General features: G+C 47.0%; 1 protein-coding gene across 6 annotated transcripts in view; it reads right to left on the bottom strand.

Annotated features, from left to right (window-relative positions):
• Nucleotides 1–18,398, bottom strand: part of WDFY4 (WDFY family member 4) — a 285,720-nt gene that overhangs the window by 17,021 nt on the left and 250,301 nt on the right. For all 6 annotated transcript variants that reach the window (XM_032432234.1, XM_032432233.1, XM_032432238.1 and 3 more), the window contains 4 exons: nucleotides 18,088–18,197; nucleotides 9,584–9,737; nucleotides 7,599–7,690; nucleotides 1,981–2,193 (listed from right to left, as the gene is read on the bottom strand). In XM_032432234.1, the coding sequence (XP_032288125.1) occupies nucleotides 1,981–2,193; nucleotides 7,599–7,690; nucleotides 9,584–9,737; nucleotides 18,088–18,197 (569 nt within the window). The remainder of the gene's footprint in view (nucleotides 1–1,980; nucleotides 2,194–7,598; nucleotides 7,691–9,583; nucleotides 9,738–18,087; nucleotides 18,198–18,398) is intronic.

Here is an 18,398-nt window from a genome sequence, read left to right as displayed (position 1 = left end):
TATTTTCATTTTTCTTAGATCTCTGCTGTCAAATCGTCCCTAATGCCAAACTTTTTGCATAACCAGGCAAAACATGAAGTGCAAGGCCATGCTGCTAGCAGAATCTTGCTGCTGCCACAAAGGGCAGCTGAGGCCAGCTCTCCACCCTCCCCTCCCCAACAAGGCTGTTTTTTCCAGCCATCGGGCTCATGCTCCTCGATGGAAACATCCACTGGGTGCCACAATGGAGGGGGGAGATCTGGCCCCAGCTGGACCCAGGGGCAGAGGCAACGCTCAGCTGGCAGCCGGGGGGGGGGGGGGGGGGGGGGGGGGGTTCTCACAGCAGTCTAGGCTCAGTGACAGCCCTTGATCAGATACTGGTCTACCTAATAAAGTTGGGTGGGTGATCAATACAAACAGAAATCAGAACAGTGATTTTTAAATGAGTGATTTTTTAAAGAATGTCCCTCCTTTGCACAGCAGAATGACTAAAGCACCAGAGGCTACAGGCCTGTCATAGCCTCAGCACGCACAGCCCCTTGATGGCAAGTCCATGGTCCTGAAGTATTTTAATCCTGCCTCTAGTTGGGACCACTGGAAGAACTCTAATTCTGATGATTACTTAGAAATATTTTTGTAAAAGCTAATATGCTACATCACTAAATAAAATCAGAATCTAAAACTGTGTGCACTCTGTGAGCACATTGATGTGAAAATATTTTTTGCTTGTGGACAAGGGCGGTGAGTATATCACCCAGGACACAATTGGATGGGGGTAGCTACTATTTTGATTGAATTGCTTTATCTGGATTATTTCATTTCTTAAAGAAATGAACCATTATGCTACCCGAGCTTCTTTCCTGAAATTCTCTCTTTCCTAAGAAGTGTTTCCTGGCTAAACCCACATTTTGGATACATTGTCCATTCTCCAAGTCACCCTTAGGCACTTCTCACATTGCCCTCCCCTGGGAGCTGAGCAAACCTGGAGCATGTCACGTAAGACCAGGTAGAAAAGATGTTACTAGATTTGCACTGTAAGATGAGCCCATCCAAGCCTCATGGTTACATGTGGGTAAGGCTGCTGCCCAAGATGGCCCCAGAATTGGCTGGGCTTATGCACTCATTTCCCAGCATGGCTCCTGACTTCCTAGGCTGAGACCCCAGCCCATGGGGCTACGCTAGTAGCCCAGATGGCTGTCCTTAGGAAGAAAGCCTCTCCACGCTGAACTGAAGTTTGAGGGTCAACAAGGCTGGGATCAGTTAAATAAGTGCTCCTTTTGCCCACCATTCACCAGGATGTCACCATGAACATATAGCCTCATATTGCTACATGACTATCCTGATGCAGGATGGAGCCAGTGAAGCCAAAGGTCCACGTGAGACCCCAGCAACTTCACCAGGAGCCCAGGGGGCAGAACTCAGATACTCTCCCACTGCTGGTGAATGGCATAGGCTTTGGGGCCAGCCAGATGGGGCTAGAGCTCTAGCTCTGGCATCTGCGAAAGTGCAACTGTGGGCAAGTTACATATTCAGCCTCTCTGAGCCTCAGCTTCCTGATCTGTAAAAGAATAATCCCTATACCCAGAGCTTATGAGGGGATTCAATGAGGGAATCATACTAGTAACTAACATTTGTAGAGCGCCCATCACGTTTCAGGCACTTTCGAGCACTTAACGTCTCCATTCATTGGCTCTTCACAGCAACTCTGAAGTATAGACACACATATAGACAATTAAATCCTACGGATTTACTGTAGTGTCTGTCACATGTATCACAGGGGAATGTAGTCCTCATCATTATCATTAATGATGTCGTCATCTTCATCAACATCAGATGGAAACAGAGGGGTAAGCCCTGATGTTGAGGGGTGTAGGAAGACCATTTCCCCCTCCCCAGTCCTCTCTTGTTCCTATCCAGGAGAAAATGTCCTCACTCTCACTCCCAAGCTCACAGTGCACACACTCTTTTGAGAAAGCAAGACCAAGAACATGGATGCTGTACCTGTTTGGGCACCTGTCCAAAGTTGCTGACAAACCCCAGGATGGTGCTCCTGATCAAGGGGTCACTGATGCTGCTGAGGTCCATTTTGTCACCGTAGAAGTAGGGGTGGAAGGTATTAACAGCTTCCACCGCAGCTGACCCCTGCTGCTTGTACCCAAAAATGAGGTCTATCCAGTGGTGGAGGTTGGCACTGACAAAGTCACTTTCCAGAGCCTGGAACCAAAACCCAAAGAGCATGAAAAATGAAGGCCTCTCTTGGACTTGTGAGCCCTCTGCACAGATCACGAGGGGGCACATGCCTCAGGATGCTGGCTCTGCACAGGAAAGATGTGACATCTCACTGAGCTTGATGAGCACTAAGTGGGCAGACATGTGGGCCATCCAATGACCATCCAATTCCTGCCTCCAGCTAGTGGGAAAAGAGATCTGACTGCTCCCATAACCCTAGCTCATTCACTCCACGCTATAACCATGAGTTCAGAATATCTATGTCTTGCAGTGATATCTAAACAGAAGGCTGAAAATAAAGTCTTGGGGTCCTGTTGAGATTGATATAAGAAAAAAGGAGAGCTGATTCTGACCAGAGATGTCAGGAGGTTGAGACTAAGTGTAGCAGTTAGGAGAATACGCTCTGGAGCAGGCTGGACCCCAGCCCTGCCATGGCCATTTCTTAACATCTCTGTTCCTCAGTGCCTTCATCTTCTTCATCTATGAAATGGGGACAGTAATTGTACCTTCTTTGTGGAATTATGTGAGGTTTGGTTTGTGTCCATGCCTGGTGCATAGTGAGCTCCACGTAATGTTAGCTACAATGATTACACTGTGCACCTACTAGGTGCCAGGCACTGGCTTGGAGTTTGATGTGTATCGTTTCTTCCCATCCTTACCATTTCTGTTTCCTTATTATCACTCACCTCCTTTATTTCTTCATGTGGACTTGAGTTACTGTCCTTTATTTTAGCATGGAGAACTCCCTTTAGTGTTTTTTATAGGGCAGGTCTGCTAATGATAAATGGTTTTAGTTTTATATGTCTGGGAATATCTTAATTTCTTCCTCATTGAAGAATAGTTTTGCTGGCTATAAAATTATTGGCTTATAGTCTTTCAGCACTTTGAATATTTCATACCACTGCCTTCTTACCTCTATGGTTTCTTGTTTTTAAAGAAGATTATTTATTTGAGAGAGAGAGAGCATGAGCAAGAGAGCACAGGGTGGGGGTGGAGGGGCAGAGGGAGAGGTTTAAGCAGACTCCCCACTGAGGAGGAAGCCTGGCACAGGGCTCGATCCCAGGACCCTGGGATCATGACCTGAGCCAAAGGCAGATGCCCAACCAACTGAGCCACCCAGGTGCCCCACCTCTATGGTTTCTAATGAAATATTAACTATTAATCTTATTGAAGATAGCTTGTAAGTGATGAGTTGCTTTTGTTGCTTTCAAGATTCTTCCTTTGACTTTCCTTTTTGACAATTTATGATGTGTGTAAGTATAGATCTCTTTGAGTTTATCCTACTTGGAATTTATTGAGTATCTTGGATGTATAAATTAATGCTTGGCATCAAAATTGGGATGTTTTTGAACATTATTTCTTCAAATATTCTTTCTGCCCCATTCTCTCCTTTCTTTCTGGTTCTTCCAATTTGTGTATGTTGGTACATTTGATGGTGTTCTGCAGGTGCCTAGGTTCTGTTCATTTTTCTTCACTCATTTCTTCCTGTTTCTCAGACTGGATAATCTCAATTGACCTATCTTCCAAGTTTGTTGATTCTTTCTTCTGCCTGCTATTGATCCCTTCTAGTGAATTTTTCATCTCAGTTACTGTACTTCTTAGCTCCACAATTTCTATTTGGTTCCTTTGCACAATTTCTATCTCCTTATTTATATTTTCTCATTGTTATACTCTCCTTTAGGTCTTTAAACATTGTTTTATTTAATGCTTTGAATATATTTACAATAGCTGATTTAAAGTCTTTGTCTAGTAAGTCCAAAGTTTAGGCTTCCTTAGAGATATTTTTATTGACTGCTTTTTTCCCTCTGTATGAGCCATACTTTTTTTTCTTTACATGTCTCATAATTTTTGTGGAAAATTGGACATTTTAGATAATATGATGTGTCAACTCTGGAAATCAGATTTTCCCCTCTCCCCAGGGCTTGTTGTTGTTACTGTTTGTTATTGTTGTTTGTTTATTTAGTGACTTTTCTGAACTAGTTCTATAAAGTCTATATTTTTTGTTGTATGTGGCCACTAAAACCTCTTCTCTGTTAGCTTAATGGTCATCTTATGATTGGATGAAGATTTCTTTAAATGCCTAGAACCAGCTAGTATTCCAGTCTTTGCCTAGCGAGGGGCTTTGTGTGCATATTAGGGCATAGCTTTAGCGTTCAGCCAGGCAGAAGCTGCCTGGTAAAAACTCTGAGTTTACCTCACATCCTGCTTGCACAGAGCCTCAATTTCAGCCAGAAGTGAAGCTTAGGACCTTAGGAGCATGAACACAGCCTTGTGCATGAAAGCAGCCCTATAGATGTGTGTGTCCTTCTAGATTTCAGGGATTTTTTTTAAATTTTTTTTATTATGTTATGTATAGTCACCATACAGTACATCATTAGTTTTTGATGTAGTGTTCCATGATTCATTGTTTGCATATAACACCCAGCGCTCCATGCAATACGTGCCCTCCTTAATATCCTTCACCGGGCTAACCCATCCCCTGACCCCCCTCCCCTCCAAAACCCTCAGTTTGTTTCTCAGAGTCCACAGTCTCTCATGGTTCGTCTCTGCCTCTGATTTCCCCCCCTTCATTTTTCCCTTCCTTCTCCTAATGTCCTCCATGCTATTCCTTATGTTCCACATATGAGTGAAACCATATGCTAATTACTTTCTCTGCTTGACTTATTTTACTTAGCATAATCTCCTCCAGTCCCATCCATGTTGATATAAAAGTTGGGTATTCATCCTTTCTGATGGCTGAGTAATATTCCACAGTATATATGGACCACATCTTCTTTATCCATTCGTCTGTTGAAGGGCATTTTGGCTCTTTCCACAGTTTGGCTATTGCGGACATTGCTGCTATGAACATTGGGGTGCATATGGCCCTTCTTTTCACTACATCTGTGTCTTTGTGGTAAATACCCAGTAGTGCAATTGCTGGGTCATAGGGTAGCTCTATTTTTAATTTTTTGAGGAAACTCCACACTGTTTTCCAAAGTGGTTGTACCAACTTGCATTCCTACCAATAGTGTAAGAGGGTTCCCCTTTCTCCACAACCTCTCCAACATTTGTTGGATATTTTGAAGTTGTTTCAAGGCCTCCTAATAAGTAGCTCATTCCCTAGTTTTTCCATTTAAGATTTTTGGTTAGTCTATTGTTTGTCCAATTATATCCACTGCCTCTGGCAGCCACAGTGTTGAACAATTGTCTCTGGTTTATTTTTTCACAAATGTCACCAAAGGAAAGGCTTTTGTACTATGCAGGCTTTGAGATCAAATAAAGACAGCCTTGCTGGTGGGGACTTTCAGGGAACCACTAACAGGTCAAATAATGACAGTTCTCTGGATATGGGGCTTTGAAGGAGCTCCAACCCCATTCTTCTCCCTCCAATGACTGCTAGGTTGTTGGTTTCCACTGTTATTGTGGGCTGTTGGTTTTCAAAGCTACTATGGAGTTGAATAGGAGAAATGAGTATAGTGTAAGGTAAAACACCACAAAGTTTGCTGTCTTTACAAAGATTCAGCCATTTTTCTCAAAGGAATACTCCCCTGATTTTTCCAAGCCTCTGGTTAATTTCCTGAGTTCTGAAGAGTTTTTTTTATGACAATTTTGCCATTATTCTTATTACTTTTATGTAGTAGAAGATTTTCAGAGATTCCTACTCTGATATTTTCACTGACATTGATCATTAACATCCGAACCCACTCCAACCTAATCTTTACTCCCCCAAAAGAGGTCTCCCCACTGTTGTCACCACCCAGTTCCCCTTGGTCACACCTCTAATCTATATCTGATGGCATTGAATTTCTCTCCTTCATAGCACTTTGTGCAGTTATAATTTCCTTGTTATTTGCATGGTTATTTCATCAAGCTGCCTCCCCACTAGACCACTGGCATCTGCAGACCTGTAGAGTGAATCTGCTCACTCAGCCCAGGCTAAGAACTTTTCTGAGAGCACCTTGGCAGAGAGCTGCTGCCACCTGAAGGTTAAGTTCGTCTCTGGTCCAACTACTCAAGACCAGTGGGTTGTGGGAGAGATGCCTACCATTACTACATTTCCAGAGGCAAGGATAAACCAGGGAAGAATTTTCTCCTTGCCGAGGGAGAAGGACAGAAGAAAGAATACAGCTTTGTTTTTACTAGTCAGGCCCACCCCAGATTTTTTTCTTTTTAGGTACAATTCACATATAATAAATTTCACCCTTTTTAAATGTATAGTTCAGTGTGTTCTGACAAAGGCATGCGATCATGTAACTACCACCATAACCGAGATATAGGACATTTACATCAACTCAAAATGTTCTCTTGTACTCCTTTCCCATCACCCCTACTCCAGACCTTAGTAACTACTGATCTGCCTTCTGTCCCCATAAGTTTACCTTTTCCAGAATGTCACATAAATAGAATCCCATAGTATGTAGCTTTGAGTTTTGGCTTCTTTTGCTTAGGATAATGCTTTTGAGATTAATTTGTGTTGCTCCATGTATCAGTAATCTATTTCTTTTTATTGCTAAGTAGTATTCCATTGTGTGGATAAATCATTTGTTTATCCATTACCAGTTGCTGGATATTTGGGTTGTTTTCAGTTTTTGATAAGTATGAATAAAACTGATGCATATTTTTGTGCATGCTTTTCCATGGACATGTCTTTATTTCTCTTGGGTCAATATATACAAGTGGAATTGCTGGGTGATAAGGCAAATGCGTCTTCAACTTTATAAGAAACTACTAATTTTTTTCCAAAGTGGCTTTTCCATTTTATTTTCCTACAAACAATGTGTAATGAGTTCTGATTCTCCCTATTCTTGCTTACTCTTGGTTTTGTCAATATTTAAAATTTTAGCCACTCTTGTAAGTATGTAATGTCATCTCCTGTGGTTTTAATTTATGTTTCCCTGATGACTAATGATGTTGCATGTATTTTCGTGGTTTATGCTAATGCATGTATTTGATCTAGGATATGTGTCCCAAAATAGCCTCTACCACATCAACCTCTCTGGTTAAGAAGTATTCCCCAGTCCTGGCAAATCCTTCGGCCAGTAGGAGCCCTTCAGGGCCTCCAGCCCCTCTCTGAGCTATACTGAGCAGTATGGTCCAGGCATGGCCCTGCCTACAGGGCCAGCGAAAGTCACTAACTTGACCTCCAGGGCATCCAAAAAAAAGTCTGAATTTGCTTCCCCCAGTGATTCCCACAACAAACTGGCACAAGGGCAAAGTCTAATGGAACTTTTTCCTGTTAACCTGGAGCATGGAGCCTAGCACCTTCTCTGGGCTCTCTAGACATAAGAGCCTCAGAAATGCTTGTCAATAGCCCTCTGCTTGCACAGAAAGCCTCCATGGAGATTAAGAAAATACTGCGGTCTTCATTCAGGATGCCAGGGCCTCTGACGTGACCCTGGTCAACTCACCTGTCTGTGCAGGCTGATGAATTTCCGAGGGTCCCCATCAGCCCAGGGAGGGAGTTGCACGTCTCCCAGTGCTGTCCCATCCTGCATGCAGCCTGAGTGGGGTGAGAAACAGCAGAGCTTTGGGTAAATGAGAGCCCAAACTGGGCTAGGAACCAGGGGGAATACACACTGTGCTATCCAGGACTTCTGATTCCAGGCAGATCAGGCTAAGAGCTATGTCCTGCACAGGCTTCACTACTTCCTGCTTCTTCTGTCTGGTGTGTCCCTCCACGCATCTGCCTGGAATATTCCTTTGACCCTCCACGAGGCCCTCCTTGCTTCCCAGGCAGGTTTGTGCTTGATTCACAAGTCCTATAAAATGGCAGTGATGTGGTCTTTGTTGTCTTCCTCCCTACTATTCTGTGCCTTTTCATCTGGGTGCTTTCTATCCAGTGCTAGAGCACTAAGGAGATAATCACACTAACAGTAAAAGCTATCGTATTTTGAGCACCTAACTCTATGCCAGGGCACTATGCTAGGTGCTTGGCACACATCGTCTTATTGAGTCTTCATTTAACTCTATAATTTATGCATTTTCTCTCCATTTTTAAAGTGAGGGCAGCAAGGTTTTTAGAGGCAGCTTCCCCAGACATTAGAAAGAGTCTGGGTCCAAGCCCAAGTCTCTCTCCTACCCATTAGCCGCACAACCTTGGGCATATTGCTTAATCTCTTTGGGATTCACTTTTCTTACCTGTTACCCACACCCACCCCCTCAGAGGCTGGAGAAGGATTAAAAGAGAAATACGCATAATGTGCTTAGAAAAACTCCAGGCATATGATGGTTGCCCAATAAACATCAGTTACCCTCCAGAGCGTTCATGGTGCAACTAGAATAAAACCTTCCCCACTCTCTCTGCCTACAGGTCTGTGCCTGATATGGCTCTTCTTACTAGCCAGTCTCAGCTCACCTGTCACCAACTCAGGTGGTCCTTCCTGGAGACCAGAATAACACAGGGCCCTGTGAATCACTCTTGAACCATTTTCCTACCTTCTTTTTTCATAACAATTCTCAGCATCAGACAGTACTTCACTTATATAAATATGTTTATATTTTCTCTCCCCTTCCTCCCTCCTTGTACAGAATGCACACACCTTCAGCACAGTTGGTTGCAGGAGGCCCAACTAAATCCCCAATGCCTAAAAAAGTTCCTGCATGCCCCTGTGTGCTGTTTGGAGGAAGAAGGAGGGCCCCGAGGAAGGGGAGCTCTGGGGCACAGGTGTGTGCTGGTGACAGTTCATGAGTGCCCTCCACAGGGTGAGTGATCCCCTCCCCCTTCCTCTGGGGGGAAAGTGGCCCACACCCTGCCTCAGGCTCTGACCACATAGCCCCTTCCACAAGTCACCCTGACACTTGCAGCGAGGCTCCCAAGATCCACACACAGCCACCAGGGGACCTGCTTACAGGGGCCTCCTGAAATTGTTGTTCCTCTTGTAAACCAGTGAGAAGGCAGAGTTCATCCTGAAGCACAGGAAAGAGGAAGGACCACCAGCATCCCCACACAACCACCCTTAGATGCCATGCAGCAAGCAGTCTCTCCCAGGAGACCCAGAGAGTGCAGGTTAACCCATTTGTGGGCCATGGAGGAAAACGAGGCCCCAGAGGGGTCGGGGTTTGCCCCTGGTCCCGCAGCAGGGCAGTGCCAGACCTGGTTAATAGCAGGGCTTCTCACTGCAGATTGAGGCCCGGGGACCCTCACAGGACGGGTGGGACTGTGGCTCAGAGCCATCCTGGCAGCCCGGGGCCTAGGGTCCTTCCTTGGCTCCCACCTCGACACTGAGTGCCGCCATCAAGGGGAGACCTCACAACAACCACGCTGGTTTGGTGAAGGGCCTGTTCACTTAGTTGCCCAGGAAAGGTACTGATAACATTAGTCATTACCTGAGCTTCGGGGGAGTGATCCCTGCCCTGCCCAGCCCACCCCGGCCGCACCCCGGCCTCCACTCACCGAACTCCACGGCATTGCAGTTGATGAGAAACTCAGGCAGGTAGAAGAACTCTGGAGTCAGCTCCCTGACGTCACTCATGTTCTCTCTGGAGGCTGACTCCCACGCGTTCTTCACACTGTGGAACATTCTGTCTGCCACATCAAAGCTTCCGCCCTGTGAGGAAAAGGAGCCGATGTGATCATCTGTGTGTGGTGAGAAAGATGCGCAGGCACCGCCTGGGTGGGCCTCTCCTTGTCCACGGCCCCTGAGATGGGGTTTCCACCATCCATTTACTCCCACATACGTTCGTTCTCCGCTCTGTGCATGCGTGCCATGGTTTCTTCGTGCCTCTGGTCACTCGACCATTCTGTGGAGCCTTGCACTGATTATCCCACAGGGGATACATGATGCACTGTTTATTCTCCATTTTAGAAATCCAGGCTCAGATCAGAGACAGGAAAAGCAGAGTCATTCATCTGACCATTCCCCACATTTGCTAAGGGCCCGCTCTGAATCAGGCACAGACAGGATACAAAGAACCCGCTACAGGACAGAGAGCAGGTCAGCCATTCCATGCGGGATCGGGGCAAGTTTCTTGGAGAAGTGGACCCTGGTGAGTTTGCAAGCCTAGGGACAGAGAAGACAGCAGAGTGTTCTGAGCAGAGGCAAGGCCAAGGCCAGGAACAGAAGCAGAAGCAAGCAGGCTAGGTCAGGGCCCTGCGACATCTAACAAGAGAGAACAGGTATGAGGATGAACAGCTGGAGGTACACCAGCCTCCCAGAGACCGGAAGCTGGCCCATGGAGACAAGATGTCTGTCCACTCTCCATGGCCAGCCCTGGTTCTGAGGCCCATTTCCACAGGTGGCCTGATGCATCTCAAGCTTGGCAGCTAGGATTGGACCAGGTAAGACTTAAAACAAATTCTTTCCTTGGATTCTCTGCTCCTCTCAACTGAATCATCAAATCTCTTTAGTTGGTGTCACCCTATTTATCAGGTGGCCTTAGGGGCTGGGAGGAGGAAGAAAGGTCTGGTTGGAAGAATGAGGATGCTGGGGGCAGAGGGACTTCAGGAAAGAGGTTCTAAAGTGGGCTTTGGGTCTGCGTAAGTTTAGGGACACCCCAAAAACACCTGCCTGGGATTGGATACTTCACTTGTCCCCATCAAAGCTGGGCCTTTGTTCAATCAGAACTTGTCCTCCTTTTGCCAACTTCTGCAGAGTTCCTGTGGCCTGAGAACAAATGGGTAGTGCCCTCCTCTTCTCGGGGACTGAGGTTTCCCATCAGCATTTACCTAAGGAAGCTTTGGGGCAGCTGCAGGAGTAGATGAAGGGTAAAGAAGGGCCACAGCCTCCCCTTGGCAAGTCTGCCCCATGGTAGGCACTCTGTACAGAGATGTTGGCTCTTTATTCTCACAGCAGGGGTGTCAGGAAGGAATTGTACTTCCATTTTGCAGACCAGAAAACTGAAGCTCCTCAAAGTGTACTGGTTTTCCCAAAGCTATCAAAGCAATCAATGGCAGAACTGGGTCAATCCCATGGATGCCCCTCCAAAGTGTGCATTCTTTGCTCTTGTGTCAGTTTATTGGGGGAATCCCTGGGCCTGGGGCAAACGTGATCTCCTACGTGTGGGGCAAGGGGTCTCAGCTCTTTCTGCGAAGGGAGAATCTGCCACACTCCTGAGGCAGGCTACATTTGGACATCTTGGTGGGCCGGTCAGTTTTCTGAGTCAGACTTGAGGATCCAGGGAGGCCCATGGGTCATTCTCTGCACATGGATAGGGACACTGAGAAAGCCAGTTGCCCCTGCAGTTGCAACAGAACACCCTACCTGGGCAGCTTAAGGATGTGGCTTTCCTCCAAGGTCACTTTGCTCTTGGGGTGAAATTAGGGGATGATGCCCACCATCAGATTCAAATTGAAATGGAAACAAAATAGGGGGAGAGTGTTTTTAAATAAATCTGCACCTAACAGGTGGCTCATTGAAACATATTAAGAGCTTTGCATATTTAATCTGCAGCCCGAGCCTTACATCTGCAGGAGATTGATGCCTTCTCGTCCTCCCGGACTCCTTTTGCAGCTTTTATGAATGCTGATGGTAATCTCCTGAGAAACAATATGATTTGGTAATAAAAAGATTACCTGTATTAAATAAAAATAATATATACATAGGAAATATTGTTAGTGCTACAAATCTGGTTAAAGATATTACCACAAAGAAAAATGTTATTTTTTTCACAGCTGTCTAATGCATTTTAGCAAAAGTAATATCTTTAAAACTAAAGCCTGTATTATTTATAAAGGAAGCAATAACTGATTTTCCTATTTCCTATATTAATAAATGTATTTGCATACATTTGTTTCAAAATTAATGGGTTTTCTCACCTCTGCAATACAAAACAAATGCCAAATTCCCTAGAAGAAAAAGTGGAGCTACTTTGTTGCTTGTACTGTAAGCCTGTGGGTGGACACAGACTCTGGGGGCCGCCAGCAGTGAGTCTCCACCAGGACTCGATTCTCAGGAAAGGAAGGAAGGAGAAAAGGAAGAGAAGATAGAGAAAAGGAAGGGAGAAAAGGAGCGAGGCAGGGAGGCACAAGGAAGGTCTGCAGAGCGCCACCATAAGGAAAGTCCAAAACAAAATAAAATAAAACCACAACAAAATTAAGTCTAGAGACTGGATGTAAACCAGATGATCAGAGAGAACTATGGAGCCAAGATTTGCTCCTAAATCTATTCTGCAGATATCCTTGAGTATCAAGAACAATGAATCCTACGTGTATCCAACATGCTGAAAAAAATAATAGTGATATTATCATTATCAACGAAGGAACAACCTCTTTTTGGCAGAAAACTTTTCCCACGTGATGTTAAAAGGCTAGAAGACAAGGCAGCCAAGGCTGGAGGTTCCCGAGGCAAAAGGCACAGGCTTTGGATTTGATGTCCAACTGATATCACTCCTTCATAAAGGAGCCAGAAAGATATTCTGATTATTTAAGGGCTCAGAAACAATATAACCCTAAGTATCCTCCCTCAGTTCAAATACTTCCTAGAGGTGCAAAATTTTGCGAAGAGATGAATCAAAATTAAAAGCAAAATAATGGGGCGAGAAATGGCCAATAAGGACTTCTGATGGACATTGGCAGGAGTTCAAATCGGAAGAAAGTCCGTGATCGTGGTACGTCTATTAAAACCGGAAATGGTCTTGAAAGGAGTGTTCTGTGTCAAAGGCACTACTCCTGTGTGCACCTGTATCCCTGGGTAAGCCTTTCAAGAGCGACATTCTTAAACCCCTCTCCAGTACGGGCCGGGAAACTATGTTGGAAAAAAACCACTGAATTCTTGACCAAGACCCGCAGGGAGTACAGCAACTACATGTGCTCAAGGACACTCAAACAGAGATTCGTACGCTACGTGCTAGAAAGTCTGTTCTTCCTTTCCCGTGGGACTGACCCGAGTCAACCCACCGCCACATCCAGGTAATGGGATTGGTTTTATGAGGAGGCTGACAACCCATTGTCCTGGCAGATGTTCTTTCTGGTAATTTACAAGTATCCCATGTAACCAATCCACTTACAGGACGGTGTGTGCACATCAGTTGGTCTAAGCTGCTGCCCTCTGTCCTTCAAAGAGGGCACCCCAGCTGGGCAACCAGGTGGACTTGCATGGGAGTTTCTGCACTCCTGGCAGTGTGAACACCAGGGAGTTTCTTAAAGTCTTAATGTCTCTCACACTCTCCTCTGTTGTGGGTGTGCAAACATGTGTGAGCACGTGAGTGTGAGTGTGCGTGTGTGCGTGAGGTACCTCCAGCCATGCCAGGCGTGCAGGAAGAGGTGTTCCAAGAGCCCCGCCCCGAAGCCTCTTTCCCTTGGCAGACTGGGAACGGAGGAGCTCAATTGGGGGCCCCAACCTCAGTGTGCATGGGGAAGGTAACCAGGGGCTCCGAAGAAGAAAAAGAAAATTTAAAAGTTACTGGAAGCAGAAGGTGGGGTCTGGGGGGAAGTGAGGAGGGGTGGGGTCCTGGGACAGGGGCTGGAGGAAAAGAGCAAGCCCATCATCTAGGCAATTTTGAGACCCCACCACCACCAAAGAAATAAAGGGGCCAACGTGTGCAGTTGAGAAAGAGCTGGGCTCAGCCCTTGGCAGGTTTCTTCAGAAAAGTACCAGGCTCTAACACCCCACTTGGTAAGCTGAGCTGTCGGTCCAACAGAGAATTTGGGAAGCATGTGTACCAGCTGGGCTGCCTTGTCAGTCTTGCTCTCCATGGAGGGTGGGCTGACCCCCAAGTAGCCATTAGGTTTCCTTCCTGGAGGATGTGGACATTTACTCAATAGACAAAACCCACAAAGGTTTTGAAAAGCCTGCTGCCTACTCTTATGGGGAGGAGGGTGGACATATATGGAGCATTTAGAAACCAGCCAAAGGGCTCCCGTGCTGTAGCTCACCTCATCTTTACCACCTACGGAGGCAGGGGTTATTTTATTTTATTTATTTTTAAAGATTTTATTTATTTATTCAATAGACAGAGACACAGCGAGAGAGGGAACACAAGCAGGGGGAGCGGGAGAGGGAGAAGCAGGCCTCCCATGGAGCAGGGAGCCAGATGCGGGGCTCGATCCCAGGACCCCGGGATCATGACCTGAGCCAAAGGCAGATGCTTAACGACTGACCCACCCAGGCGCCCCGGCAGGGGTTATTTTAAAGGAGGAGGAACAGAGGCCCGGTTATTCAACACTACCAATTAGAAAGTTCTAGAGCCAGGACTTTGTCCCAGGTCTGCCTGTCTCTATTACATGAGCCTTTTTGAATGCTCCTTGTTGAGTCAGCATAATGCTAATTGTGCCTTTGCTTTGGACACAGCTCCAGCCGGACCCGTGGCCTGGCACCCGTGGAGCTCCCACGTGGACCGCTCGGGCGGTTCTCGGTTCTCTCTGCAGTTAGCATCTGTCTTACACGAAAAGCAGCCATCTCGCCTCAGGTGGTTCAGAAAACCCTTCTCCACTGCTGGTAACAGCCGCCGTCACACGGGCTGTGACTTAATTAACACAGCACTTTATTTCAGGTTCTTATTAAATGTAACAGCAGCTGCAGCAGCACTGCTAATGTGCCCTCGCTGGGGCGCTGCCGCCTGGCTCTGCCCTGCCCAGGCGAGTCTGGTCGCCGGCCTCCCGGCCACTGCTGCTCTTGCTGGGGCCGGGACAGGTTGCTCTCGGGCCCCGGCTCCAGGCGGGCGAGATGCCCGAGACTGAGGCATGCCAGGAGCCAAGCCTCTGGCGGGCTGCGGTCTCACATCTCCATGGGGCGGGGTAACAGCGCACGACCAGCTTGCGTCTCATCCCACGACTTATGCGTGTCACCTGCTCGGCTCGCACTGCCCCTACGCCGGGTCTTCTGGATTGTGAGAGTCTATCATCGTAATACCAGGTTTGAGGCAGAAGATCAAACATGGCAACCATAGAGGAATGCAACGATTCCAAGAGCAGCCCAAAGTTAGTAAGATGCAAAAGTGAAGGGACCACAGCACACCTTCCACCCAGGGATCAGAATGTGCTGCATGGCAATTCTAGGCTGTGTGCGAGAGCCCCTCCTTCTGTCCACATCCCACTCAGGGGGCAGGCCACATTGCCCAAGGAAAGCCGCGTCTGCCTCTCGACAGTGCACCGGGCCACACCGGGTACAGCGCATAGACACACGGCTCTCCGCGCCAAAGGTGATTCCTCCCGCCGAGCCATCAAACGAGCAAGCAGGTCACTCTGGCTCATTCACACTCATAGGCAAGAGGCAGAGCTTACTTCATGCAGAATGGGGAAGCATGCCTTTGTCATGCTGACTCCTGCATGCACACCCGGCTCTGGAAACCCGACATTCTCAGTTCCCTGCTCTCCAGATAAATAAAATAAGAAGGGCTCATGCCTGGATTCTGCACCTTCTCCACCTTTCTTACTCTTCCCTACCCCATGGTCCATGCTGGGGAGTGGAAGTCTAGTCTATCGAGAATATGGTGAGGCTCCTTTCCTTGTCACCACACAGGGGTGAAGCAAAGGTCTCTTAAGAAATGAGCCTGCCCCCTAGGAGATAGGGTGGGACAGAAGAAAGAGCCTGACTTCAGGAAGATGCCAGAACATTCCTAAGGAAGTCTTTGAAGGCCCCAGGACTCCCACAGGAGAGCCAGGTGCATTTCGCCCCAGATGTAGCCTTTTACCCATTCCCTTGGGAGCTAAAATTCATCTTTTATTCTAAGGAAAAAGCAGAACACTGTGGGGTTTTCTTACGACACACTAAAAGAGTCAGTAAAAATCACACATGGAGAGCCCAAATGATTTCAACACAGATGGGCCAACAGCCACAGGTAGATCGAACCAGGAAAACCTGGGAATCACATCAGACTTCAACATGGGAGTCAAAGGGCTGGAGCTAATGTGACTACATGTGTGCTACCCAAAAGCAGATAAAATTGGTTCTGACCACCTTGCATTGGTTTAGACCATCTCAAACCAGTTTGGCGTGGTCATCCACGGATCAAACTAGCTAAAAAGAAAGCTCAAACTAGTTGTCACCAACTTCAGAGTGGCCTTAACCCAGTATCTCTGTGGGTTTGCAGCACACCTGTTTCATCTGGCTCATGCCATCCTGGAATGCTTCTCTGCAGTCCAGACTGTCTTGAATTAGCTTAGCCCAGAGCAGACCAGCTTGGACAAGTTCAGGCTTGCTCAGATTCTATCTGGCTGATTGCAGGGAAAAGAAGTGAAGTAATAATGATTGATCACCTATGCAGTGTCAGGCCCTGAGCTAGGGGCTTTACCCACATTTCCTCATTTAATCTCAACAGCTCAGGGAGCTGCGCATATTTAACCCTCATTTCCAGAGGTAAAATCACTTGCAGAAGATTCTGTATCTGTCAAGTAGCAGAGCTGGTGCATAAATGTCACAGCTGATGCCGTTTCCAGTTCACTCTGCCTCCTGCCCATGTGAGAGGACCCTTAGTAACAGGCAGAGATGGGGCTTTAGAGCATTAGACTGAAGGGACGAAAGAAAGCTTTTAAAGCATCCAGAACTGCCTGGAGGGAATGCCGTAGCGGAACGCATCACCATCATCATCGACAGTGATCATGGCTTCTTGTGGATTAATGAGCAACATCTGGCTGGGATTCCTGGCAGGGGCTATAGCTCTGGGACCGTTTGTTCTCCAAACCAAACTTACTTAAAATGCTTGTTGCCTGAGAAAGGCTCAGGGGAAGCACACTTATTATTTTTGAGTGAATTTCCAGGGAGAGGAGGTTATACAATGTCTAGACAATCCCTGCCTTTAAGGAGAGAGAACACTGTGCCAAGACACAGAAGACAGGAGGGATTTTGTTCCTAATTGGAGAAATCACCTTGACTTTGCCTACCCGTTCCCACCTAGGGCTCAGGAGTTGGATTTAGTGCTGACGTGGCCTTTGGTCTCTCAGGTCCAAGGTCATCTGACCACAAAGAGTGGCCTTTTGGTGAGGTCAGACTAAAACCCCACAATTCCTGGAACACTCGCACTTTCTCTCTGATGAACTTCACTATCGGAGTAAGTCTGTGCACATTCGTGGCCTGTTGCCCACCATGGCTCATGCCTTCCTCTTCGTAGGACACTTGTGAGGCCTGGAGCAGGTCAGGCCCTACACTTGGGCTGTGTGCTGCATTCACTTGGGGGCTGACTGAGCCAGCTGGCTGCAGCTGGGCTACCCAGTGGCTCTCCCCAGTCAAAAGCTGTGCCCCTGGGACAACCTGGGAAGCAGGATCCCAGTGATAAGGTCAGAAAGAAAAGAGAGAAAATAAACTTCTTGGCTGCCTGCAAAGGACTCTATCCCAGCAATCCCACGTGCCTTGGACAGTACCACCCACTCAGAGCCAGACTTGCTTACTTCACGCAGTGTAGGGCTGAGGTAAAACAGAAGGGGGCCCAGCTATATTTGAATTTCAGATAAACAATAAATAATTTTTTTAGGATAAAAAATTCACTGTTTATCTGAAATTCAAATTTACCTGGGCATCCTGTGTTTTTCTTTGTGAAATCTTGCAACCCTAAGCTGGCATAATGAATGGTCTCTTGGTTTATGGGTGGCTAAGTTGGTTAGTTTCTTTCTCTGGTTCAGCTATTCATTATTCAAATACTTCGTCCTTTTAAGCCTTTCAACTTGTACTTAGCATGGCTGTCTGCATTCTGAAATTACAAGTGGTACTCTTTCACTCTTCCTTCTTTGTGCTTATTTTTCTAATTTCTGACCACCTACCTTCAAGGAAGTCTTCAAGGTTTCTGCTTTTCCTTTTCCACTAAAACCGACTTACGTTAAGTATTTTTTCCCCATATCTCTCATTCCTTATTTTTGGAGTCTGCGTCAGCCGACTGCCCAGAATCCTGGAGCCAGCATCAGTGGGAATCACTGGCTGAAGACTGGCTTTCTAGCCGGGAGATCCCTGCTTCATCCAAGCCCAGCCCTTAGTCTGTGCGATATAGTTGCGTGTGTGTGTGTGTGTGTGTGTGGAAGGGAGAGCTCACCTGCAGAGAGCAGAAGGCCTGGGTATAGGGTGGCATCCGGACCAGGTAGGAGGCAACAATGATGGCCGAGGAATAGTGAGTACAGTAGTGGCACTGGACAGTCATGTCTCCTGCAATGAAAGGACATGTCTGGAGCGGATTTCCCACCTGTGCTGGGACAGACTGTAGACACACAGGTTCTACGATGCTCAAGCATAAGCAGCGGGCACAAGCCCTGCTCAAGAGAGCACCTGCAGGTCACTGGAGCCTTGGTTCTGCTCGCAGACGCCATTATGATTTGGCCAGTAGCCACGGTGATGAAAAGCCCACTC

Source organism: Phoca vitulina, unplaced genomic scaffold, assembly GCF_004348235.1.
Source record: "Phoca vitulina isolate PV1807 unplaced genomic scaffold, GSC_HSeal_1.0 scaffold48, whole genome shotgun sequence".
Classification (NCBI taxonomy): Eukaryota; Metazoa; Chordata; class Mammalia; order Carnivora; family Phocidae; genus Phoca; species Phoca vitulina.
Note: the sequence above shows the minus strand (reverse complement) of the source record. Positions and strands in the feature narration are given on the sequence as shown.